Source organism: Vanessa tameamea, chromosome 7 (genome assembly GCF_037043105.1).
Source record: "Vanessa tameamea isolate UH-Manoa-2023 chromosome 7, ilVanTame1 primary haplotype, whole genome shotgun sequence".
Taxonomy (NCBI): domain Eukaryota; kingdom Metazoa; phylum Arthropoda; class Insecta; order Lepidoptera; family Nymphalidae; genus Vanessa; species Vanessa tameamea.
Window position 1 is genome coordinate 12,300,937 of NC_087315.1, and position 27,146 is coordinate 12,328,082.

The 27,146-nt window shown below is 32.1% G+C and overlaps 2 protein-coding genes across 2 annotated transcripts in view; both read right to left on the bottom strand.

Moving 5' to 3' along the window:
* LOC113395714 (centaurin-gamma-1A) overlaps nucleotides 1–27,146 on the bottom strand; it is a 231,151-nt gene that overhangs the window by 189,516 nt on the left and 14,489 nt on the right. The gene's annotated exons all lie outside the window — the stretch shown is intronic.
* On the bottom strand, nucleotides 7,293–9,074 carry LOC135193364 (tigger transposable element-derived protein 4-like). Its single transcript, XM_064215415.1, has one exon. The coding sequence runs from the start codon at nucleotides 8,759–8,761 to the stop codon at nucleotides 7,679–7,681; it is 1,083 nt and encodes a 360-aa protein (XP_064071485.1). The 5' UTR covers nucleotides 8,762–9,074; the 3' UTR covers nucleotides 7,293–7,678.

The window sequence follows — 27,146 nt, forward strand, 5'->3', positions numbered from 1 at the left end:
ACAGTTTAATATATCACAAATGGATGTACTCATTGTTATAAGGAAACGTAATTCCTTTACATAATATTTGATAAAGACAAATCAATAACAAAAAGTGTACTAAGCGGACTTATTTAGACATAATATGTCTAGTAGAACTAGACATATCTTTAAACTTAATCTTGTTAAGCAAACTGTATGTTGTACCCAAAGGGTCACCATGATATACAGCTATTTGTAATTTATGTAAATGTTAATTAAAAAACTGAGCATGACGGCGATCATGAAACTCGACATATTGCGATCAGAACAAATATGGCCGTCAAAACGACCTCACAAGTGACCGCATGTGAAATTAAACGTTTGTATTCTGCGGGCAGACACCGTCGAGAGCAGACGGTAGGACGGCTTGAAGTTTTTAATTACTTTTATAATTAAATGCACGTCGCATGTAAATTGTTTTTAGTGGCAAATGGAATGGACAAATGGTTAGGAAAAAAATATGTCTATGGTTCGTATTCTTTAGTTAGCCTGACAACTTGCTTAATAAAAATTATTTTCAATTTTAATTAACGAATTTATCATGGCAAACACCTAGTTCAAAGGCACTACATTATACGGATTATGTCAACAATGTTTAGGAGCATACGACATTTTTAAAATATTATAGGTATATAAGATCCAATTTTGTAACAAAGTCCTCGTCAAAGAGTAGAGATTATAAACTTTAATATACATTCTCTCGGTATCGAAGGAGTCGGTGTTCTCTTTATAATTACAAATTATTTATTAAAGATAACTTTTAATTATCTATGTAATGTAATAACTTTCTCTTTTCAAAAGTTTATTTTAATAAATTTCAATATTTTTATTTTCTCTTCTCAAAGTTTTCATTTAAATATAAATAAAAATCTCCAAGTTTTCTATGTCAAAGTCTCGGCTTATGTGAAAATTGCTTTCCGAAGAAGACGAAAGCTACTAATAACGAAGGCTACGCTGTGAAGCCTCTCATATGCCGCGTGATCAAAAGAAGATCGGGAATATATTCAGGAGATTTCTTTGAAAATTAAGTGACTGGTTTTGATCTTTACGAAATGTCACAGCTTTTATCTAGGCTACTAATTAACGCCTAATTGTATATGCTGTGTAGGAATGTTTTATATGTGTATACTAAAGTCTGTGAGGGCCAACTGTTCACAATGAATTTACTAAAAAAAAGCATTCAGAGAATCGCGTGGAAATACCTCGTTAAACATTTTTCAATTTATAAACTTCACATTCACGAATCACATTGTTCACAACAATACATTCCATCCCATTTCATGTTCGAGTACTCTCAACTTGTATTTTACTATTTTGAACAATATTCTATTTCCATTCTATTTACTGTAAATATGATTATTTTATCCTTTGTAAAACTAATATTCAAATGAAAAAGTTACATTTGTTGATACTTGGGTGATTTATCAGAATTGTATGTATTATCTGGTAGTTTCCACAAGTTGACCATAAATAATATGTCATAACAGAACGTTGAAAGTTTGCTTCATAAATTGCGGTATACCCTGTTTTTACTGCTTTGTATTTATGTATTTTAGTGTATCAAATAATATGATATATTTATTTACTTTTAGTAGGATGAAGTTGCGTGACATAATGTCATAAAATAATGAACATTTCATATCTATATTTATTCCCTCATAAGAAGCAGGTGTCTTTAATTTATTACTTTTTTTTCAAAGCGTGATACAAAACGTCGTTATTACTAATAAGACAAAAATCGATTCTATTCGTAATCTGATTATATTTTTATTGAAAAATCAAGAGGAAAAACCTGAAATAAGAGCCCATACAATCAACCTGTCGAATAAGTCTAACAATTGCGTTTCTTAAGCGGACGAGCAACGGAAAGCCGAAGAAAACCACCGAGAGCTAATTTTGAACCTTCCTCAAGACCTGTTAGGACGTGATGCGCATCCTTACACAGTAATAACGTTTATACGGACATGATGAAACGAGTTTTAAAAGCGGTGCTGAGTATATTGCTTTACCCACTTTTTTACTTGAACGGATATCGATGTTGTCGAAGATTTCTCTTCGAAATAAGTGCATAAAACCTCATATTACTTTCAACATATACCTATACATAATCTGATAGAGTAATCTTATACTTAAGTAATCTTACTGCAAATAACATTAAATACCAAATTCTAGACTTTGATCACAAAGTAACAGTGTAACCGCCGTTACCTGATATAACAATACATATCACTTCTTACGAAAGTAATAAATTTCCACAGCACATTAAAGGCAACGAGGAAAATACAATTCATTGTAACCACAATACCTTCTATTACTTTTGAAGACTTCTAAATAGGGAACAAAGTATAGCAACGTATTTGTACCATAAATTGGCAGGGCATTGCGAATTCAATGGTTATTGAATACATTTCATATTCATCGCGGCAATCGGTTAGGGATAGCCGAATAAGGCGGCTTCCTGCCCGGCAAACGGAACACAATCAGCATTTCATAGCCGTTTATGGAGCAAGTTTAAGATTTTTACTTACCAAGTTTAGAGGTCAATGCGAACCTTTTTTTATAAGGTAAAAATTTTGTTATGTAGACAGACATTATAAGCAGGCATTGCGAAAATAGGAAAGATAATTGGTTTTTAAAAATCAATAACCCTATGTATCGATTTCAGTTGGTTGAAATATATTACACAACTTAAAGCCGCCTGGTCCAATTTAAACATCGGTCTAGCCGTTTAGGAGTTAAGCGACATACAAGATGTAATATTATCAACTGCACTAATATCATTTCTGGTTTAGAAAATAATAACCTCAACTATTTTAGAAGACAATCTTCGTTTACTGTCTCTTTTATTTTGTCTTTATGCAGCTCTGCATTTTTCGGACGTTTAGAAACATTTAAGACGGCATTTCAGCTAACATTCTACGAAGTTCTATTAGCTTTGCATTGCTAATTTTACGTTTTCCCTAATGTTCGAAACGTGAATCGTTAAACGAGTATTTGTTAAGGACATAAACGTTTAGAAATAGAATTAAAAATCTAATGTAAAATAAAATCAGTGTTATAGTAATAAGTAAACATCAAAAAAGTATGATTAATATTTACTGAATGGGAAATGCATAAAAAAATATGTTTAGCAGTGACTACACCAATTACTTATTAAATTCCAAAAAAATTATAGCAACAAATGTATTAAAGGACAAGACAAGACTATACACAAATTTTTTAAAGTTTTTCGCTTTATTTTATGTTCTAGTGTCACTGTGAAATAATAATAGTTACGTAGTTGGTGCCAACGGTGGCTTAAATATTATATCTTTTACCTGTAATTACATTCGATCACTTTTCAAACCGGAACACAGAAATACGACGTATTGATGTTTGGCAGTAGAATTATTGATGAGTGGGTGCCACCCACTCAGACGGGCTTACATAAGGCAATAACACGAGTTAACAGTTCATAATAACTCAATAGTTTTCCTCGAACATAGTTAATGTAGAAAAATAACCCAGAAACTACTAGTCTGTTGGTTTTTAAATTACTTGAAAAAGCAATCAGTGAACTGCAATTTTTTCCCGAATCGCCTTTGCTTCCAATGTTTGCCGTTCGCAATCTCATTGAAGTTGTTTAATGTTGCGTAGTCGCTGAATTCGATGAGAACTTTCAATGAAAGCAACTTTAACGAAGTGAGTGTTTGGGATTGCAGTTTTCAAGATAGAGAATTCGTATAGTTTTATTACTAAGTCTTTGTACGGATTTTCATTTTCTCTAACAATGAACAAAATATTTCACAATTTCTATGAACTATCAATTGTCTGAATTTAGGTAAAATACTCGTCATTTCAGTGTAATATCAGGTATTTATTACGTAAAATACCATCAATTCATTCATTCATCAAAGAAATTACCTAATTATATTTTAGTGGTAGAAAGTGTTCAAGGTATGTGATGAAAAAATTTAAAAACAAAACAAGACAGTATAATAGAATATATAAATTATATAATGTATAATATTCGTAGAATATAAAAGACGTGTTGTAGTAATGTATTATTAAGACAACGTACAAAAAAACTCGAAAATATCCAATTGTTGGTCAGAAGTCTCCTTTCCATGAAAGCAGAAAGTTTTGGAGTATATTCTACCACGCCGCCTCACAGTGAGCTTTTTAATCGACATATTTCCTAACGATGAACTCTAGCGCCGAGTACGAAATATATTATGAACACAAATTAGGCTCTTAAAATCTCAGTAGCTTATCCAGTCTTGATAACACAATCTTCGAGTAAGATCTATGTATATAAATTTATAAAGCAGAAACTTTTATCAAAGAATTTGAATCGAAGTCACCGTGGCAAACACTTATGTCAGTATCAAAGATATATATATATAATTAATAAATGCAATAAGTGTTTAGATTTAGAACAGGTCAATCCTAACTTGAGATTGAGGTTGCTAGCCTAGTTCAGAAAAAACATCGTGAGTAAAGATAAATATACCACATGAGTCTCTTGTGTATTAACCAACCTGCATTGGAGCAGAGGCAGCGTAGCCAAATAATCTACAAGCCTCCGATCCGCAGAGCGACATCCACCCTGTTATTTTATGTGCCTATAAAATTCGTTTCGGTATTTTAATATAGATCTGCTATATTAGATCCATGCATGTTTTCATCTTTAAAATGACCTTGAAATGAGTTGTGCTCTTTATATTATTGAAGATGGGTTTGCTACCTCATATTTAACTTGTATATATCTCGTGAAATATACTGTTTTCTCTTGTCTGTGGTATTCATAATATACCGCTGCTTTCAAGCACAAAGGCTGAAGCTTTCTAGGAATTTTCACGTTTGAAACAAAGGCATGCTCGTACTTGCTCCTTTTAGTTACTGTTTAAAAATATTATATTTATATCATTATGAATTTATTAAACTATATGTAATGTTTACATATACTTACTCGTATCATTGCGTTATCATTAACATTTTCATTTTTAGTAAAGAATACTTAAGGATTACTTAGTTGTGTCGCAAAAACATGTTTTTTTTTTTTTAAATTATAACGCGATAAAAATAATAATTTTTAGTGAATAAATATTTTTTTGTTCATTTAAATATAGTTGATCAACAGTGTATATGAAGGTAATAAGAAACAAATAATTATAGAAACTGTTTTTTCATAATGAATTAAACAAAAGTGGATAATGCAGACAGTCTAAAAAAATAAAACGCAACCACAACAAACAAAATAATTTCATTCAAATATTTAATATATTAAAATGCCTCTGTAGCGTTGGCTAAAATTTTGTACAAACAACCGAGGGCAACACACCGGTACTGCACAAACACAACTGAACAAACTTTAGCATTTTATATTATATATTAAAACACTGTAAAGTGTGAAGCATAAAAAGTTTTAGTTTAATTGTATATTAGTGTGTTAAAAATGTAGCAGAGTAAATTATTCTCAATGGAGATAAGCAAAGTGCGCGGGAGAAATTATTATGTCCATGTGTGTGTAGAAATACAAGTGTATTTTCTTTTCAAGGGATCATTTGTCATGAATATCAGACTGACGACTTCTTCATCGATGACAGATGACTTCCATTGTCCGTTTGGACACTAATCGTCGGATTACGATTACGATTGGAAAAGTTTTGTTATATTTTAAAAATGAAGATCTTTAACATACTTGCCTTCTTAAACGATCTGCTTAAAGTACTCTATGAAATATTTCATATTTGGTCAATCATAACTCATGTTCTAGTAGAGTACTAAGAAAACTTATTTCGCGTTTTAAATTATCCCAAATATTGATTTTATTTATCCTTAGTATAAGTTGCCTGATGTTTGATTTGAAATATGCGCAAAATCGTCATCAATTTTACGTTCTACAGCTGCGTAATTCTGCGTAACAATTTATGTTATTTTTACTTTATTAGTACATAAACACTCTTAGGTTCGATGATTTAACAGCTCGTATGTTTTCATTTCATATTCTATGAGTTTTCGAAGCGATCCCGTGTTATTTATATTAGCTCCTACGTCTTAAACTGCGTAAGTCACAGAACCGCTTATTGCTTATTCAAGAGCTACCGCAGAGTTATCTAAACGTACGCTTTCTGTAATAAACCGTTCAACCACGAAACATCTTGAGAGATACCTTCGAGACCTTTGTCACTTTGTTTACATTGCTCTCTCGATGTTTTCTCTGTTCTTATTACAAAAAATATTATGTGTATTATTTTTAGGTAGCGAAATAAATCTTGTTGAAATATCATTATCCAATTCTAATAAGTTATTTTTCTTATGTCGACCTTACACATTCTTTTAGAATTTATGTTTGAAATCGATTTACATGTGTATGAATAATATTGATGCGAATTATTAAAAACATTTAAACAAAAGAATAAAACTGGGCTCACTACTCTACTTAAAGGCTCTTTGTTTTCATTCAATATTGAAGTAAATGGTATCATTGAAAATTTATTTATAGATAAGCCTCGACTTAACATTTTAAAAACATCCTTTACGGACATAAGATACTTCGAAGTCGCTTGAAGAAGACACGACAATCAGATAAGAGTTCGCAATCAAAAATATTTTGATAGTCGTTTTCTTAAAACAATTGAAAGAATTTTGCTTACAAGGGCTACACACTTGAGCACTACTACGTCGTTAGCTATTCAAGGAGACATAATCATAAACCTATCTACCACTTAGGTAGGTAGGTATATGATTATATCTGTATGTATGTAATATGATTATGTGAAAAAAATATATACTTGGAACAAATTACAATTTATCTCCTAAACTCATATTCTTGACGTTTTATCGTTAATAATTAATTTCTATATTTACCGAATGGATATATGAATATTCATATCATAAGTCATAAAAATTATATTTAATACTAGGCAATTAATTGATAAAAGTCATATTATCGGTCGTTCAACGACTGACCTTAAATACATTAGCTAGAACTGATTATGAGAACAAAGATGTATTTGCAATTATGAATATCGAGGTCAAAACAGTGGAAATACAGTCAAAATCTGTTATAACCACATTGAAGGGACTACTCATATTTAGTCGTAAAAACCGATAGTCGTAACAACCGGTGATGCTTTGTTTTTAATGAAGTGGTATTATTTAATGTGTAGGTCATAGGTATTAATAGGCAAAATATATGAATGTATGAAATTAAATTATATTTCGTTTACAACCAAAACGTTTATTAAAATTAATATTAAGAAAAAAACAATATCATTTTCCTGTATGCATAAAATCTGTATTTTTTGTTTGTTTGGAACACTTCTGTCTTGTATATACATTTTGTAATTCACGTTGGAGTTTAATCAGCGTATCTTTATAATTTCCCTGCACGTGAAACTGTTCATAAAAAAGAACAATTTTGCGTAATACACTAACAGCATTGAGATCATCATTTAAAGTTGGCACTGTAAATTGTTCTTCAGAGTCGTCCTGTTCGTCATTTTCTTCTTGAACTTCTCGAACTTCTCGTACAATATCATCTTCCGTAGCCGGTGCACAAGTCGCAATAGACCTACCTACATCAAGGAACTCGTCTGCTTCAGTAGTAGATAAAGCAGGTCATAAATTTTGGGCTAATTGGAACAAAGAAATGTTGTCCTCTTCGTCATCGTCAGTCACGTAATCTGAGGTTACTGTTATCTTTAAAACCTGCATGTCTAAAGCAGTTAGCTATAGTTTTCTGTAAAACTTTATCCCATGCTTCTGATATCATCAAGATGGCATCAATAACCGTAAAGCTGTTCTGATTATTACTGTCAAGGTTTTGTATTAACTTTAACACTTGCATTCTTCTATAATGAGATTTTAAACATCTTAATACACCTTGGTCCATAGGTTGCAATACATATGTAACATTTGGTGGTAAGAACACAAGTTTAATGAATTTTAGATTAGTAACAGCTGGATGAGCAGGACAATTATCAACCAAAAGTAGAACTTTCTTATTGTTTGCTTTTAATTCGGCGTCCCAGTCTCGCAACCATCTTTCAAAGATTTCCGATGTCATCCATGATTTCACATTGTTTTCATACGTTACCGGCAGTGAGCGTACTGATTTAAAGCATCTTGGTTTCTTAGATTTCCCAATAACTAAAAGCTTCTTTCTACAGGACCCTGTCATATTTGCTGCAACCATGATCGTTAGTCTCGTCTTGGACATTTTTCCTCCCGAACAATTATCTCCTTTGAACTTTAAAGTCCTGTCTGGTGTCATATTGTAAAAAAGTCCGGTTTCGTCCGCGTGAAAAATGTCGTCTGGTTTCTTCGCATAACGTGGAACACTGGCAGCTTCACCACTCATTTTCCCGCCGACAATGCCGTGCCGAGTCCGGAAACGTTGAATCCAACTAGACGAGCAAACAAAAACTTCACCAAAACGTTGAACAAAATCGTTTGCTTTTTGTTGAAGAATTGGTCCATTTATTGGCACATTATTTGTCCTTTGATATTTAAACCACTTTAACAAAGCTTCTTCAATCTTCGTATGCTTCGTTGTACGGGTTCGTTTCATTTTCAAAAAGTTTTTGTCATAGAGGTTTTGAATTTTTTCCCTCTCATTCCAAATGGTGGAAATTGTCGAGTGTGATACGCCATATTCTTTTGCTAAGTCTTTATTTGGAACTCCGCTCTCTAACTTTGAAATAATACGCGACTTTTCTTCGATATTAATCTGCTTTCCTTTTGCTCCCGACATGTTGACAGTTTCACAATTAACTCAATACTGTGTTTTGGTGCGTCTTGTGTACAAATGCGTGTGTTTTCTTTCTAAGAATTACAAAAGACCCTAAACCTTTTGTGCCTAAACTCGACACGTGTTTACTTTTACGATAATAGCCATTGACCATTAATTACACTGTCCCTATTCAAATTGTTTACAATATGGATCAGCTGGTTGTTCTACAGATATAATTTTTCGAAAACATTAGCCAAATGTGGTCATTTAATGCGGTATGTCGTAGTAAGCAATTTCGTAAAGAGCAATATTTTTTATAAGACAGTTATATAGCATTCAGATATGTTGTTCTAAACGATGTCGCCATAAATGGTTTTAACTGTAGAAAACAAATGAACACAAAATTGATTTAAAATAGAATTACAACATTGTATATTGACTATTATTATTACTAAACAGAAACGAAAAAGAGAGCCGAGATGGTCCAATGGTTAGAACGCGTGCATCTTAACTGATGATTGCGGGTTCAAACCCAGGCAGGCACCACTGAATTTTCATGTGCTTAATTTGTGTTTATAATTCATCTCGTGCTTGGCGGTAAACGAAACCATCGTGACGAAACCTGCATGTGTCTAATTTCAACGAAATCCTGCTACATGTGTATCCACCAACCCGCATTGGAGCAGCGTGGTGGAATAAGCTCCAAAACCTTCTCCTCGACGGGAAAAGAGGCCTTAGCCCAGTAGAGGGAAATTTGCAGACTGTTCATGTAAGAAACTAAAATGTAATTATATAAGTTTTGCTTCATTCTGTTTTTGTTTTCTTGGTGATAGGTCTCTGTGTAAATTGTCTGTGTAGTTAGATAGCACTCAATCATTACATACTAATTGTATTACCGCTAATATTACACAGTATTGCGCTCGGTTTAAAGAGCGGCTGAGCCAGCTATTCATTCCACGCGAGTCATGTGCCCATTTGCCAGCTTGCGCACCAAGTTTCAATAAAAATAATAATAACACAAAGAATATATTGTTTAATTAAAATTATGTTTTTATCAATATTATAATATCATGCGTTTAGAAAAGAAATATTGAAATAGAGTCATAAAAACAAAGAATGCATACAAGTGATGCATGACGATCACTGGGAAGGTCAAACGGCGAGGGTATTGGGTAACGCGGTCAACGAACGACCGATTCGTTTGTGATAGAAAATTTATAATTCCTTGTAAGTATGTACCGGTTTTTTGATATACGATATTAATAACAGATGCTTTAAAAATCTCAAAATGCTTCATAGGCGAGTTGCGATTAAGGATCCAAAGATCAAATTTGAATGTAACGCTTGTAAGGTCTCATAACGAAATACCTTTTTCTGACGTAATTAATTTTCACTACTGTCAACAGTTCTGAGTTTAATGTATTTTCATTTTTGAACGACTTCCTAATATCCCTATTTTCCTTTCTAATTATCTAGTTGAAACGAAGTAATGAAAGATTTTAATGTGCAAGTCTTGAATTTTGAGCTGTTAGGTTCTATACAACAAATAATATTACCATATAGTTTTAAACACTATCGGTCTTATTCATAATGAAACACTTATCGAAGGTATAAACCTATATTAGTTAAAACGTCATTTAAGCCTATCAACTAACAAATAATATTACCATATAGTTTTACACACTATATAAATTGTTGTGTAACAATTCGGTTTTATTTTTTACGATTTCGTACTATTGATTCAAGAAAATGAAAATATTTCAATCTAATATTATTTGAACTAGTTAAATTCTAACAATTTAGTTATAAGTTCTTATAATGTAGAGAAAGTTAAGAAATATATACCTGTATTTGAAAGCACACCTAGAATTTCAGAGTTGGGTTTGACTTTCCAAACTCAAAAAATAAAAAACTAGATTTTTTTCTATTCGTTATAAGTAGTTGGACCGGTAAATGGGTAAATGGTCACCACCAGCATTTTTTACATCTTCAAATCTTCAATCCTAGCGTAGGGAATTAAGAAGTGATGAGGGGGGGACCCCTCGTGTCTGTAATTACACTGGCTCACTCGACTTTCACACCGGTACAAGAACGCTGTGTAGGTTGTACTGTTTAGCGATAAAATGAGTGAGGAGTTGATGATACGAAGTACTGACTAAGTTATAAACGATCAATATTTTTCTTCTTAATAAATGTAAATAATTCGTATAACTTTAACTGGTGAAAACTGGTTAGAGTATTCATATTGGTTTTCCTTGAACATTTTAATGTCGTATATTGTGTAACCGTTCAGGTGCAAATTGTATGTCAGGCGGGTCTATTTCTAGACTCATTAGCACGATCTTCATTTAGCACAGTGTACCTGCATAATAAAAACTCTCAACCATGTGAATAGACTATAATAAATAACATTCTTATGAATGAAAACTTGAATGTGTATTGAGACGTGTATGCTATTATATATTTTAACATTATTACCCACAATACGGCATTAATTATAAATATAATAATCTATACATATAATAAAATTGCAGTGTCTGTTTGTAAGATTAAATTAACCACTTTTTACTAAATGCATATGTATGTATATATACACGGTACATATATCAAAATAACATTTTCAATTTTGGACTGTATGTCTGTTTGTTCCGGCTAATCTCTGGAACGGCTGGACCGATTTTGACGGGACTTTCACTGGCAGATAGCTAATGTAATAAGGAGTAACTTAGGCTACAGCAGTAGGGTTTTTGTTGAATTCAAACGCGAACGAAGTCGCGGACACAGCTAGTTATACATATAATTAACTAAGATACGCGATATGCTGTATAAAGAGATCTTATCGCTTAATCACGATTTCTTCAAGATATTTTCGATTAGAAAGTTTATATATAATAACATTCATATAAACTCTGTTTTATTTGTTCGTGTATATAAGTACTATCATATTTTTTTTTCTGTTTTAATAAAATGTTCATTTTTTAGTTTTTTACGTTTGCCGCCATTGTGAATATTTGATTAGTCCAAAGATTGAATGGTATAGAAAGTCTAAATAGAGTTCAATGTATATTAATATAATTTGAGGCAAATAAAGTTGAATAAATAAGTTAAATAAATCTTTAAGTTAGGATATTAGAAACCCATGATCGTTTAAAAATAGGGTTGCTTGATTCCGCAAAGTATTCATATTTATCATAAAATCTCACAGACACTTTTACTTTGCTTTACCAATTCATAAATTTATTTCTTATATTCAAAACTAATAAGGTACACTACGCGAAACATGTAACCGTAGATATGTACATACAAATAATATACTAACTTAAAATATATTGTGTTTATGGTTTTGAAAGTCTGATTCACGTGTATAACAAAACAAAACTTACGACACGCGAGAATTTAATTATGATTAGCATTTTAATTTAAGCTCAACCTACGCGTAAAGTCGATTCGTTTAACCCATATAGTTTTCATTCGTTTTCCGCACATTTCTCCTTTACAAATAGTAGGTCCTAACTTGTCACTTAAAACGGTGCTAAATTTTCAAACTTTTGGGTTTTGTGAGTTATTCCGAAGTGAGTTTAGGACCGCTGTTAGTACGATAAGAAAATTGACGACAAATTATCGTCAAGTTCGTGTTTAGTTAGGACGTTTTTATATTCGATATTCCTTTTTGAATTAATTGTTATTAATCTTACCAAAAAAAAAGTTTAATGAAACTGGAGATAACAGGTTTTTATTTCATTCATTCATTAAATCACAAAAAATACTTTTAGAATAACTATAAATTAAATATAATTTATTTTTATATTCCTATTTAATATTAGCATAAAACATCTTTATCTTCAGCTACGAGTGGGGACGACAATGAACCATGAGTCAAATCGAACCTTCGACTTCTACATCGCTAGGCGGAACTTAAACCGTTGCGCTATTGAGACATTGTTATTATTCGAAGCCAAATAAAAGGATAGTGTATTTTCTCAAACGAATTAATTTCTAGAAAACCAACACTCACTACAGGATGACGGAGAAAACAGTGAAACTTTTTTAACAAGCTTTTATTAATGTGACCAAAGTATTGTGATCGTTAGCTCCATTACGAAGCGCATAATTGTTACGACAATTAATTGACTTCCAACTTTGAGAGAATTTACTTACCCGCTAATTGACTTTCATTTTCGCTAACTTTATAAAACTCAACAGAAACAACAACTTGAGTACGTCTGTAACGTTAAAATAAAATGAAATATATAATACAATCTATACTAATATTATGGAACGCGAAATAGAATCTTTAGACGAGTCTTTATACCTAGACCGGAAGACCAACTCATAAAACGTGAGCGAAGACGCGTGTGACGGTTAGTGTAAATATAATTGACTATACGCAATGGAAGAAATAGTGTCAAAAGAATCTCTGTTCACTTTAATAGGAAAATCCTTTTAGCAGCAATGGGATCTACACGACATGTTACATACTTTATTTAATATATAAAACGCGTTTCGTAATGCCAGTTCAAACGTCAAACTAATAAAATACTGTTGCAGAATTCACGAGTTCCAACCAGTCAGGGGAAGGAAATATTCTCAAGCATTTGCCTCATGCGCATCTTTTATTCACTGAATATTTTATAGAATATTGGACATATCTCTGTCTTTCAAAAAAGATTCTTACAATTCCTTTGTTTATATAATATGCTTTTAGATTTTATGTGACTTTGTACAGAATAAGCAAAGGGCTGATTGATAACGTGTATTATTTATACATTCTAGTGAGGGTAGCTCTCTGGTCTGGACCACTTACCAAATATTTGCTATGCAGTTAAACTTTCTTTTGTCCCTCCGTAAAAGGTGAATGACCCGGTGTAATTATAGAACTGCAAGGGATATAATGACTGAGTTCTGGGTTTGACAGAATGTTGAACTGTTTGCTAAATGCTATACATTTGCTAATTCCCATCAAACTTACTCGTTTTCTCTTCTACTCGAGAGCAGATATTGCCTAATTTTGCCTGTTTTCCATAATAATCTTCTATTTTAGTCCGCTATTTATATTTAAATTTATTCAATTACTTTTATATTTATTTATTTATAACCAACCATTTTATAAATTTACTAACTTACGCTAAATTAACTGCTGTGCCCGCGGCATTGTTGGCGTGAAACAATATGGTATTAGTCGTAACAAAAAAGGATACAAAAATCTGCTTAAAATTAGCACTTTTATGCCGGAAATTGAATTAGACGCCCTAATTAGATAGCTATTCAGCACCAGCGAGTCGTTAGACGTTCAATCTTGATAAACAACAATTAGCATTTGATAGATAAGAAAAGTGTAAACACAAATTAATTAAAAATAAAATATGAATTACTTGTAACTATTCCTGAACTTTTCATAAACTAGGATCAAAATTATAATATAAATTGACCAGTGAAAGCATGGCTCCTAAGTCAGTAATTACAACGAATGCAAAATTATTGCTTTGATTGGACAGATTTCGAAAGATTTCGGTAGACTCAGATAGCATAACGATACACCATTGTTTTTGCATCTACGTGGAAATACAAGCTGGTTTATTTAACACATTCTATCACCAAAGCGACATAGACGTGCCTGCGATTGAAACGATTCCGTCCTATTCTAGCGCATAACGCACAACTTTGCACATTGAAATTAGCTATTGAAATATGCTCGTAAGCTTTGGTATCGCATACACCGAGCATATCGATCAGAATACATCCAGTTTTACTTTTACATACAGCTATTCTATATCTATGTACATATATCCAACGATTTTAGAATTTAGGTACGTGAAGCATAAAGGGAATTTAATAGAATAACTCAAAGGATGTTCCGAAGTTTTAATTAATATTTCCATCATATATGTATTTATATAACAAGAACATAACATCATCTCAAGCTTCCAAAAATCTTTTAGCTATAACATTATATTATAATGAAATTTCTCTTTCAAGTTCGTATTAAATTCTTCGGAAAACCTGGTAACAAGGCATGTTTACGTTCTTATTTAATCTTGTGTTCGACAAGAAAATGTTCTTTTTAACAACATGCTTACCTTATTCGAAGGTATGCATAAAGGTCATGGGGTGAAATATTTAGGGGTATAAATAATAATACCTATATAAGTGTTAGAAGTTATATTATATTGATAAAACAATAAAATTAACCAGTTACTGATGTTAGTAAGTTACTATGCATAATATATAAAATTATATACTGGCAACCAAAGACATTGGATGTGAATTTATAACAATACCTATACTTATTTGTACATACTTTTTACCTTCTTTACTTTACTTTTTACTTTATTTTTTACCAATAGGACATTCCAAATGTCATCTAACAGAAGCTACTAATGATAATCTAAATATACCAAGGTATGCTCTGGAGACAGTTCTGAGCGTGGGAATTGCTAATTTCGGTTTGGCAGTACTCATATAAAAATTTCTAAACTAAACATATACGGCTTTTATAAAATTTCTTTAGCAGGCATTTAGTTAAACGTATCAGATCTTTTTTATTCATTAGATTGATCTGACATTAGAGAATAAAGACACAATAATTTAACTTATCACTGCTGTAAACCATTCCTGTTTATCCATCATCTGGTAAAAAATAAAAAAGTAAGAAAAGCCCATATTATACTGGCTAGATGCGAAGTAAAATTCTTAAGGAATCAAATTAGCCGACTGAAACCGTAGCCAGACAAACGGAACGTCGAACATCATCGTAGCGGAAATCGAATCGACGTGTTTGCTGATAATTTAAAACAGACTTGCGACGCAAATTGAAATGGAAAGTAAACTTCGTTTGCGTTCTTACTTCTTATCGAAGAAAAATTCAGTATCCTTAGAAATATGGACGTCGTTTCATTTGTTTAAACATCTGATTTCAATCGTGAAATCATAACATAATCGTATTGGAATAAGTAAATTTATAAATATAAAGGAAATACAAAGTTTTTCACCTAAAAAGATCTGATAATTACGAAAAGTTAAGAAGAAATTTTTAATTTAAATCAATGGTTCTGCGAAGCTTATGGATAACTAATAAGTAAAAAAACCTTTTACAATCTTTAAAATTTATAGGCTTAAAAATTGCAAATACATCAATCAAACGTGTTAAAAAAAACGATCTAAAAAATCGAATATATTGTATTAAAATACGTAAATCAATCAATTCCAGGTATTTTGATAAAGGAGTTGTGTAATTATTCTTCAAATCAGAATAAAGTTGGCTCGTTGGAGGCTAGCGCAGGTGTGCCGGATTGCTAACAAATCTGCAATTAGTCTTACTGCGTCCCAGTATCCATCTCAACTGTAGCTCTACTTTAAGAGCTCAGGTTTAGATTGTTAGTTCTACTTGAATATGACATAATAGATGGTTGAAAATGTACAGTGTTTTAAAAAATAATCTAATATATCCGTCATATTATTTATACTATATTTAGACATTATTAAATTAAAAATCTAAGAAGTTGTCTGAGAATGTTTTTAATAAAGTTGTGTTGATATGCAAATGACACGGTATTGAAAATTATTAAAAATAAAACTGGATATACAAATATTATAACTTTTAAATCCAAGAAAATATATAAGGTTAGCCCTTCTTACCTGTTTGTAGTATTTAGTGAAGGGCGAGAACAAAGGGGGATCGTTATGTCCGTAACATGCCTTTAATCCTTAGTTATTTTCTAGTTACGCGGTTTCAGTTTTCCTTCAAGGGTCGACGAAGGGTCGGACTGTAATGTAGCGAAAATATTGTATAATTTTCCAGAACCAAACTCAATTCTATTTGGAATTCGTAAGTGAAATATTTACCTTTATCAAAGTTATATAATATGTGAACACATGATGTTATTTCAAATAATATATTCATATAAATCTAAGACGGTGTTTATTAAAATATATGTTTCAAAATGGATGTTAATGGAGTCCTCGTATTTTGCTTGCATCCGGCTCGAAGGACCAACTTTAAGTAGTTCAAGAGCGTTTTGCTGCAACGGAAATTACAAAGGATGATAATTCTACTTTAATACAGTCACGTAAAGTTATGGGAAGACTGTATATTAAATAATACTAGTGTTACAACGGTTCTGTTAAATATTTCAAGTTTAATGTCCATTAAAATTTACTGTAGTTAAGAAATTATTGAGCCAAGTTGCATTATTTATTAATACATACCAAATAGATTGGTTGGTTATCATTGACCACAAGGCTGGCTTACTAATTAAGAATGATTAATCAGTCTCGTACTATTAGTCAACAGCCTGTAAGCAGTTCATTTCAGATAAACCAAACGGGTACTGATTAAGATGTATTTTTGTAACATAATACGGTTCCTTATTCTCGTCACGATTCTTTTTAAATGCTTTCGCATTAATTGAAATTTATGTCCATTATTTTTTTTTTCTATATGAAAAATTACAAGAATAGAATGTATAAATATTAATATTTTACGCTACATTTAACCCACAATTACGTTGTTTATTCCAATCAGTTTCACGTTGATTCTGTCAAACTAACAACAGTTTGCTTATTATATAAAGTTCAGTATCATTTTTCACCATAGTTTTATAAAACAGGATAACAGATTGAATTTATGACACATTTCACTGATCGCAGTGGATTATCTCGAATTGAGTAAAATATTTAATCGATTATGAAAAGGTAAAAATTAATTAAGAGCTTTTGTATTTTAAGCGGTTAAAAAAAAACATCATACGCTTGCCTAAATTAATTAAATTTTGTCAACCCGCAATAATTATCCAAACCTTTACTGACCATGTTATTTCAGCAAAATTGAACACCACATTGAGAGTTTTACCTGAAACAAAATTAAACATTTTTATTATTATCTACCCTAATAAAATATTGTTTTATGAGACAAGTTATATTTATATGGAAAATAATTCTAAGTAATTAATATAAAATAATAATCGGTGCTGATTTAGCTAGGTTTTTCTTCTGGTAATAATTATGTAATTAAGTTATATATACTTACTTGAGTTTATAAACCAGACGCGTAGGTTAAATAACAGAGGCATTTGCTCCTCGTCTACCTTTAACAAATTTTAAACCTACAAAAATAATTCTGGCGTTTTTTAATAAAACTTTGCAAATCAATAAGTATATTATGCCCAAAAAAAGTTACTTAATTTCAAAGGTAACGCGATAACAACGCTAGCAAAGCCGCAGGCGAGAGAAATTATGAAACGAATACAAAACCATCAAAAGTCCAGGTTTTTTGCCCAAACTGGTCGTACGCACCAACGACTCGACAAAGGTTCAATTTTTTAGTGGTTATTTTGTAACAGGATTCAACGCTGAATAGGACCGCAGATGCAATTTTAAAATTCTCGTTATCGAGTTACTCTCCTGACTTTGGAGCCGAAATCTATTAATATATAACTCGCATTTTCAACTTCAGCCAACTTGTTCAACGTTAAAATGAATTTACTTTAATGTTAACAGTTTAGGAATCTTTAATATGAAAGACGCAAAATAGTATTTTTTTTTATTAAGAGATTATACATAAGACCCAAAAAACTTGTTTAGACAAATGACATAGAAACGTGAAGGTTTTAACTGGTGTACTTATAGAATGTCTATAGCTTTCTGGGGCACAGCTTTATCCTAAGATTACTCTCATTTCTATACAAAAACGAGGAAGGAGAACATATACTCTAAACATGGGATTCCGAGTTATCTTTTTTGAGATGTCAAAATACGTACTTTGCGTAAAATTAAACAATTGTAAAAAATCGATAAATAAAAAGTTAATTTACATGACCAAAAAACTAACCTCTATGGCAAGTTTTATTAATAATATGTGTTAAGTGTATCTAGCTATTTCGATTATAAAGTACAAATCAAACGTCCGAGGCTCCGTGTATAGTCAACGATTTAATAGGAAAGAATTTCTCACGATGTTTTCCTTCATCGCCGTGTACGAGATGAATTTTATAAATTAATTAAGCACATGAAAATTCAGTTGCCACGGTTTGAATTTAGAACCATCGACTAAGATTCACGGCACCCCTGGACAATCACGGCTCTGTTAGAGGATAAATAAAAAAAAATAACAAACAACAACTTAAAATAATAATTGAAATTATTTACATAAATTAGCAGTTTATGTAAGATACGTCAATAAAATATCACGTCAATTTTTGTAAAAAACGTATAATTTGTTTCCATACTATTTTATGAATGGCAATTCTGTTAATTTATAGCCTATAAAAGACACACTTAGGCTATTTTAAGAGTCATCAAACGCTAAATAACGTTGTTAACGAATAAATGCAGAAGAACTAGGAGGAACTAACCGTAAAAACGTTAGATAAAATACGATTACTGCGCCGATTGAGAAGTTTTAATTGTATCCTGTACCGTTTCGTTTTTAAATATTTCAGTTAACATCGTACAACGAAGTTGGGTTTTAACATAGGACTATATAAAACGCAAAAATTGATGAAAACTTAAAAAGTAAAAATGCAATTCCAGTTTTCAGAATTGATAAAACTATAACAAAATTGGTGAGAAAAAACTAACATGAAAATATTGAACCAGTAGATGGCTCTACTGGTAAGAAACACTCTAAACTGTAGGCCAGACAAGATCGAGAAATATCACGTAATTTTTTTTTATGGTATGATAGGTAGGCGGTCGTGCAAATGGGCCACGTGATGGTATGTGGTCACCACCACCCACAGACAATGGCGCTGTCAGAAATATTAACCATTCCTTACATCTTCACCAACCTTGGTAACTAATGGGTTGTTATATCCCTTGTGCCTGTAGTTACACTGGCTCACTCATCCTTCAAACCGGAACAAAACAACACTGAGTACTGCTGTTTGGCGGTAGAGTATCTGATTAGTGGTTGGTACTTACCCAGACCGGCTTGCACAAAGGCCTCAAGTGTCATATGCGATATTGACTATAACAACTATAAGTATAAACACATCAATTAGCGTATCACCGCGAAATGCTAGTCCTGCCTCCTGAGTGACAGTGCATTGCGCACGCGGATCCACCAGCATAATGCAATTGATGCACAGTCCGGACAAATTCAAACATTTTGAGTATTTGTTACGTGCGCGGCGGAATTCGCGTGCGTTATTCAATAACTCATCCGCAACTAGCGACCCATCGGCATTCAGAATAAACACGACCTAACACTTGGGGTATAATAACCATATATTAGAATTAAAATGATGTCTGATTCATGTCTTACGCGACAATGTCGAAGTCTACACAATACTTTTATCACCTAAAATCTTAATACGGCGGACTGTAGAAGTCATTTCGTAATAACCTTTTTAACGCAATTAATATTTTTCGCTACAAGCATATTGTAATATAAATTTCATAAAATATTGTACAAAGATCCTTTCCTTTCGAAGGTATCAACTTTATAAAATCATTTGGCCAACCATATTGTGAGACTCATAGAATTAGGCTCATTTATATCAGATTAGATTTTTTACCGAAAATTTCATCATCAGTCGTAATTAGTTTGAAACTACCTTTACAGGCTTTAAAAATATCGTTTGTTTACTTTGTCACGATAAGTATATTAGCTTGCAATAATTTGAGTAAATAAAATAAGGAAATTCAAATAGAGAAACACGTTAGTTCGTACGTTCCGTCTTTTCTTATTTAAAAATATATTATTGAGGCTGTAGTTGGTACGAACCTGCAATTCGGTTCCAAGCTTATCTGTCTAGATTAAGAGTGATTTATTCCAGTTAGTTTCGCCATTTATTTGGACACATACTGCTAACTTATTTTATAGAAAGGTCTATTGGAATACCAATGAGTACCAGAATCAAGAGAAGAATGCATTGGAAAGTTTATAGGAAACCTAGTTCATTTTATTTATTTTATAAGTTCCATTTAAATTGTAGGATTTAAGAGCGTAGTTTGTAAGCGTGGGAATTAATTTTAGAACACACACATAGGTACTTTTCAATAATACAGTTGCATTGTGCAGTGTATCGTACGCATCCCCGGAGATAATCAGTTGCTTGTTTTCGGTGCAACGAATAAATTAAATTTTCATTGCGCGTTCATAACGTAGGATTTATAAAAATACATTTAATTACGAGTAATGTATTAGCTATAAGGTTGTCACTCGCAAACGCAATTATAAATTATTTGTTAGCATAGGGTGCGGTCAGAGTGCATTAAGATGCCAAATATTCATTATGATTTTTATTGTTTCAACTGCTTTCGTCTAACTAAATAATAATAATTATTTTCTTGATATTTTAAGGTTGGTAGATATACCGAATTAAATTAAAGTAAAGACACATTAAATAATCACTTCTTAAATTTTATAAATATAAATAACGAAGTTAAATATAATTTTTTTCAATACTCTATTTTTAAGTAAAATATTCGAAAAAAATATTTTAAATCAACTTCTCGTCCATTTCGGTACAAATACTATTTTTCATAGTGAGCAATTCGGTTTTACAAGAGGTCGCTCGACAACTGATGCGAGAATAGCACTTCTTAAACATATTTACGATGCTTGACAAAAATCACAAAATGCTATTGGAGTATTCTGTGATTTGTCTAAAGCATTTGATTGTGTAGAACACGAGACGCTTCTTTATAAGCTCAAATACTACGGTATTAAAGGTAAAGCTCTTGATCTCATTGCTTCATATTTAAGTCAAAGAGTCCAGCAAGTTTTCATTAATGGCATAAAGTTTTCTGGATCTACGTTATAAATGAGTGTTCCACAAGGATCAATTTTGGGTCCCTTTCTATTTCTACTATATATAAATGATCTTCCTTTCTATGTTAAAGGTATTTGTGTTATAATGTTGTTTGCTGACGATACTTCACTGATTTTTAAGGTAGACAGGAAAAAACTGACTATGACGATGTGAACGGTGCATTATCACAGATACACGATTGGTTTACAGTAAATAATTTAGTTTTGAATACTCAAAAAACGAAATGTGTAGTTTTTACCCTACCAAAGTTTAGAAAGCAAAATTATAATATATCTTTAAATGGTGGCCGGTGGCGTTTTTTTTGGGAATAGCATTGGATTCCAAACTTCAGTGGAGTCCTCATTTATCGTCCCTGACAGGAAGACTCAGCTCCGCAGCATAAAAATTAATAATTGTGTCCCACGACACTCGCGCCCCACCCTTATGCTAACTTGTCTATGTGTGCGTAGACGTTTTGCGAAATTATAAGAGTCGGCTCCAAATAAAAATTGACGTGCTCTCACCTTGGGCTCTGGGGAGGGACTGAAAATTTATTGACAGCGATGTCGAATAATAAGTCAAAACCGTCAAATTATTTTCTCCATACTAAAATGTATGGACGACGAATGCCAAAAAGTAAGCAATATTTAAATAAAAATTACTATAATATTGTGAGATATAATAGAAATTGAACACGGTGAACTTATTATTTACACTTTCGTGTTCCCATTTAACCAAAAATACATGTATAAACTAGCCGCTAAATAGCTTAAAAAATTCTAACAGAAAAGGTCGATTTCAGTGTTTGGAGTGATGTTGACGATTAATTTACCAGGTTATTGATACAAATTTTATAAATATCATGCGGTGAAACTTGAGATATATCTATTGAGATACTGAATGTATTTTTTTATCCATAACCAATGCTCCAGTTTTAAGATATTTTAAAAATAGTAAGCGCTATTTTGGCGTTCCGCAAGGACTGTCCTCTTAAGAGGATAGATTGCATTGATTTTCACTCCTTCTCAAAAATGTAAACTTATCTTTTAATAGTGCTTTGTGAGACTAAAAATTAAAATTGACTAGGTGATATTGTGTATTTAGGATTCATGCATTTGGAACGTTTTTCGTACGCTGTAATGTAATTGTGGCGTATGACGTACTTCCGTTCTCGTATAGGACGTGAATCGTGTCTGTACCGTCTTTTAAAATCAGCCAAAAATACTATCACCTTTGGCTCGTGTTCTTAATGTGACTCGTGACCTATCACGAGTGCTCAGGTGAAGGTTTAAAGAAAATTGCGGCCCATTTCCTACATGACATGCATATATTTAAAATGACACACGCTAATGTAATGTGTACTTTATAAAATGCAAAACATAACAGTTTAGAGCTGAGATGGCCCAGTGGTTAGAACGCGTGCATCTTAACCGATGATTTCGGGTTCAAACCCAGGCAGGCACCACTGAGTTTCATGTGCTTAATGTGTTTATAATTCATCTCGTGCTCGGCGGTGAAGGAAAACATCGTGAGGAGACCTACATGTGTCTAATTTCAACGAAATTCTGCCACATGTGTATTCCACCAACCCGCATTGGAGCAGCGTGGTGGAATATGCTCCATACCTTCTCCTCAACGGGAGAGGAGGCCTTAGCCCAGCAGTGGGAAATTTACAGGCTGATTATGTAACAGTTTTTCTACATGCTTTTAACTACATATAAAAACCATATAATATATATATATATATATAATGAAGCAGTCACATAATGATATAAACCAGGAATAAAAAAAAATCCTATTTCTAGAACTCAAGTATTACAAAACTCAATAAAGTTTATAAAGCAAGGTAGGTATATGTACACGATGTAGGTACTACAGTCTACTCTGTACCTTCAGCAGGTTAAGTAAAAAATGCTATTCCACAAACAGTTCCCACTGAAACATCAACAACTTACAGATTGACTAAAACTTCTCGTGAGAGCGAAATAATTTTGTGTATGAAGGTATTTCATTAGTCTGCGTTGAAATTGAGCATAGTTAACGATGTGAGAGTCACTTTAATGTGTCGAGTTGTACTGCAGCGCGGAGATTAAATGCCGCTGAAATAGTTGAATAACCCCGACATAAACGTATAAAAAGGTTCAAAGTGAACGATTATCTCTGAAAATGTTAATTATTTATGTAAAAGGTTTCAATTCGTCCGGTTTTTAGAGTAAAAACATGTTATAAAGATTATTAAAGTAATTAATAATAATAAAACTTTATTTTAAGCCTTATTTTTACAAATGCTGACCCGACTTCTCATATATTACGAATCGTGAGTCAGATTCCTCTTCAAACAATCACAATTTTAAAATACAATTAACATCTTAATTTTCATTCTTAAAATTCAGCCCATAAGTAAAATATTTAAAGATTTATTGAACCTGCGACTAATATTAACACAACCACATTCGGACTGATCATTGCAGACCAATGCGCTAACCATTCGCCGATTTCAGAAGCAGCGACGACTCACCTATTCAAAAACCATTATCTTTTTCAGTTTCCTACTCTCTTCTTCCTCTCCATAGAATGGGTAAGGTATAGTCTATTAAATAGCAGTGTACTAATTTTTTTATTAGAAAAAAAATTACATATATATGTATATCATTATCATTTATTTAAAACCTAAAATCTGGGAAGGAACTGAATTCCAAAACAGAACGAAATCTAGTTCGGAATTTAGGGCTGGTATAAAAATTATAAATCAAAATCAATTAAAATTTGACATCTCATTCGATAGACAGAGCAAATGCGACCTTATGTTCAGTGATCACTTTCTCCCATAGAAGTCTACGAGTTTAAAGATTATTTAAATCCTTAAACGATCAATGATATTATATATTAAATATATATTACATATGTGTAATGCAGAGTATTGACGCTTTCTTTAGCGAAACCGAAGGAATAGTGAACGATAAAATATTTTGGTCATGAACCCTCGACATAAGGTAAATTAACTCTACATAACGTAATATCTTGTTTACCGCAGGCGTTACACGAAGGGATACGGCGTTATAATATAATTTGTGAAGGCCTAACAAATAATTTATAGGGTACGTTATGAAATTATGATCCCGAATAGTTTCGTTACTCCTAATCTGTGTTTATTATTTCATTTGTAACGTGCTGACACGCTAGTTGTAAGCGACGTCATTTGAGAGAACGTTTGATTTATAACCTCGTTTTTTGGGTAGTTTATATTAAATATATTTATTATTGCACTTCGAATATACTTAGTACGTTTTGTTTGTTCAGACGAATTCAATAAAAAAAAATTTAAGATATTGTGCAACGGAAAACGGAAACTTAGTTTTTTTTTTTTTAAAAGTGGCTATTTTAATATGTTGTCGATACTGATCTATATTAATATTATAAATACGAAAGTAACTCTGTCTGTCTGTCTATTATGCTTTCACGGCCAAATCTCTGAACCGGATTTGATGAAAATTGATATGATGCAAACTTAAACCCGAAGGAAGAACATAGGCTACTTTTTTATAACTAACACCTGACGACTAACCCCTAGAGCAAGCAACGGGCGACAACTAGTCTTTTATAAATAAGTTTTCACCACAGAATTTCAATATCCAGTATTTCAGATGAACACTCACGTATTGGTTAACACCGATGGTCATTGCTCCGCTCTTTAGAGTCATAGCACTGTTATAGCCTAGAAGCTTCTTCAATAAACGGGCTATTGCGGACAATAAAAAAAAAATGTAGTACAGCGCAAATAATATGATATATAGATTATTTATATAAAACTTGCAATATATTTGATCATAAATTCGTTACATAAATAAGAGAATTAACTAGCATTCTTTATCGCTTCATTTACAGTACGATTTACACTATTTAGAAGCAATTTGTAAGCTGAGTCGAAACACCTCGCAACACCTCGCTACCTCTTCATTGTTTAACCGCTCGTTATTCAAATGAATCATGTGTTCAGCTCTGAGTTTTAAGCGATTATCATATTTATGACGCAAATAAAATCCATAGCTTTTAAAAGATACTTAATCCGATTAAAAGCAAATTTCGTCTTTAAAATACTTTGAGTGGATAATGGGGATTCTGTGCAATGTTTATTTAACACAATAATACTGGTATTAAAATATCTGCTTAATGGAAAGCAATGCAGATTTCTGCATGCTCAATGGAAAAACATGTTTAAGCATATATTCTTAACGTACTTACTTAGAATTAAAAAAAGGGTGTCAACTCTCAACAGCCCTATTTTAAAAAAAAAAAAAACACCAGGCCCCGTCATATATGAACCTGTATGTGAAAATGTTGAAATTTCTTTTTGTTCAGAAGGATATATTACTGTCCATTTATTTAAATTCGGCGAAAAATCACGGGATTTTATATTATTTATCTTCTAAGAGATTCTTTTAACATTTAGTATAAAAGTCGATTAATTAATAGAATATTATACGCGCTCGACATGGAACAGCTTTTATTTTCTTTGTAAAAAGAAGTATGTAGGTCACAATCGACTGCCTAGGTTTGTTTACATACCAGCTTTGTTGGTTGCCTACAGTACTACGAATAACTAATAAAAGCGTTATAGTATATTTGAAAAAATATAGTCGGATTTTATACTGTTTACGGTATAAAATCCGACTACGGTCTCTTTATACTGTTTACTGGAACTTGAGCCTAAAGCGGGGTGGTGGTACCACTACACCTAAAGTGAGTTACTTGGAAAAGTGGTTCCATAAATTTAAGTTTCAACTCCTTGAAGTTGTAGAGTAATAACTTTATTTGTTTATTAGAAATTACATATATTATACTAGCAATCGCCGGAGACTTCGGTCGCGTTTTAGGTGTTGATCATCAAGCGTTACACTTAAAAAAACCTATCCTTGGGTGTTTAAGCTTGCTTTACTTTGATTGTGACAGAGTAACAGACAGACAGAGTTAATTTCGCATTTATAATATTAGTATATACTACTAACGAAATATACTAATTACTATGTCTAAATATAAACAGTTTTTTTCACAATCTAAGTTGCGATGCCGTACCCGTTGTCCTGTAATTAAAGTCCCAACAATTTAGGGTTATGCCGGTTTATTGGATGATGTCATGACATTCCAGGGAACAATGGACTCGTTTCGGATCCCACCATTCATCTTCATTAGGCGAACGACAAAATCCGCTTTTGTATTTTTTCAGTTTAACTAATGTTTAAAAATAATTTTATATTCCAAGTAGTACTGGAGAGTTCATTGATCTTTTATATATTTTTTTACATTACATACTAGTATATGACATTTTAAATAACAGCATCGAATGTCTGGTAGATAGCTTTACAAGGTTGCATATCCCGAGGTTTTTGGGTTCAAAGAAGTCGAAGAAGAAACAAGTCGGAAGCAAGCGAAGTGTATACACTCCCGTATCTCATGTCGTTGTTCCTGAGTCTGAACTCTTTACGATTGTGTGGAGTTCCTTCCCTTTGGATTGTGAGGGTGAGAATTGAGATAGCATTGTTCGAGCAGGCGGATTATAACTCACTGCATAGTTGGTCAGTCTCCATTGAAACTGAAATCTATGATTAACTATAGATTCATAAAGTACATATATGGCAAGTGTCCGAGTATATAGC

Excerpts from the sequence above, each read along its gene's own strand:
- LOC135193364 (XM_064215415.1), bottom strand. The coding sequence starts at position 8,761 with ATGTCGGGAGCAAAAGGAAAGCAGATTAATATCGAAGAAAAGTCGCGT.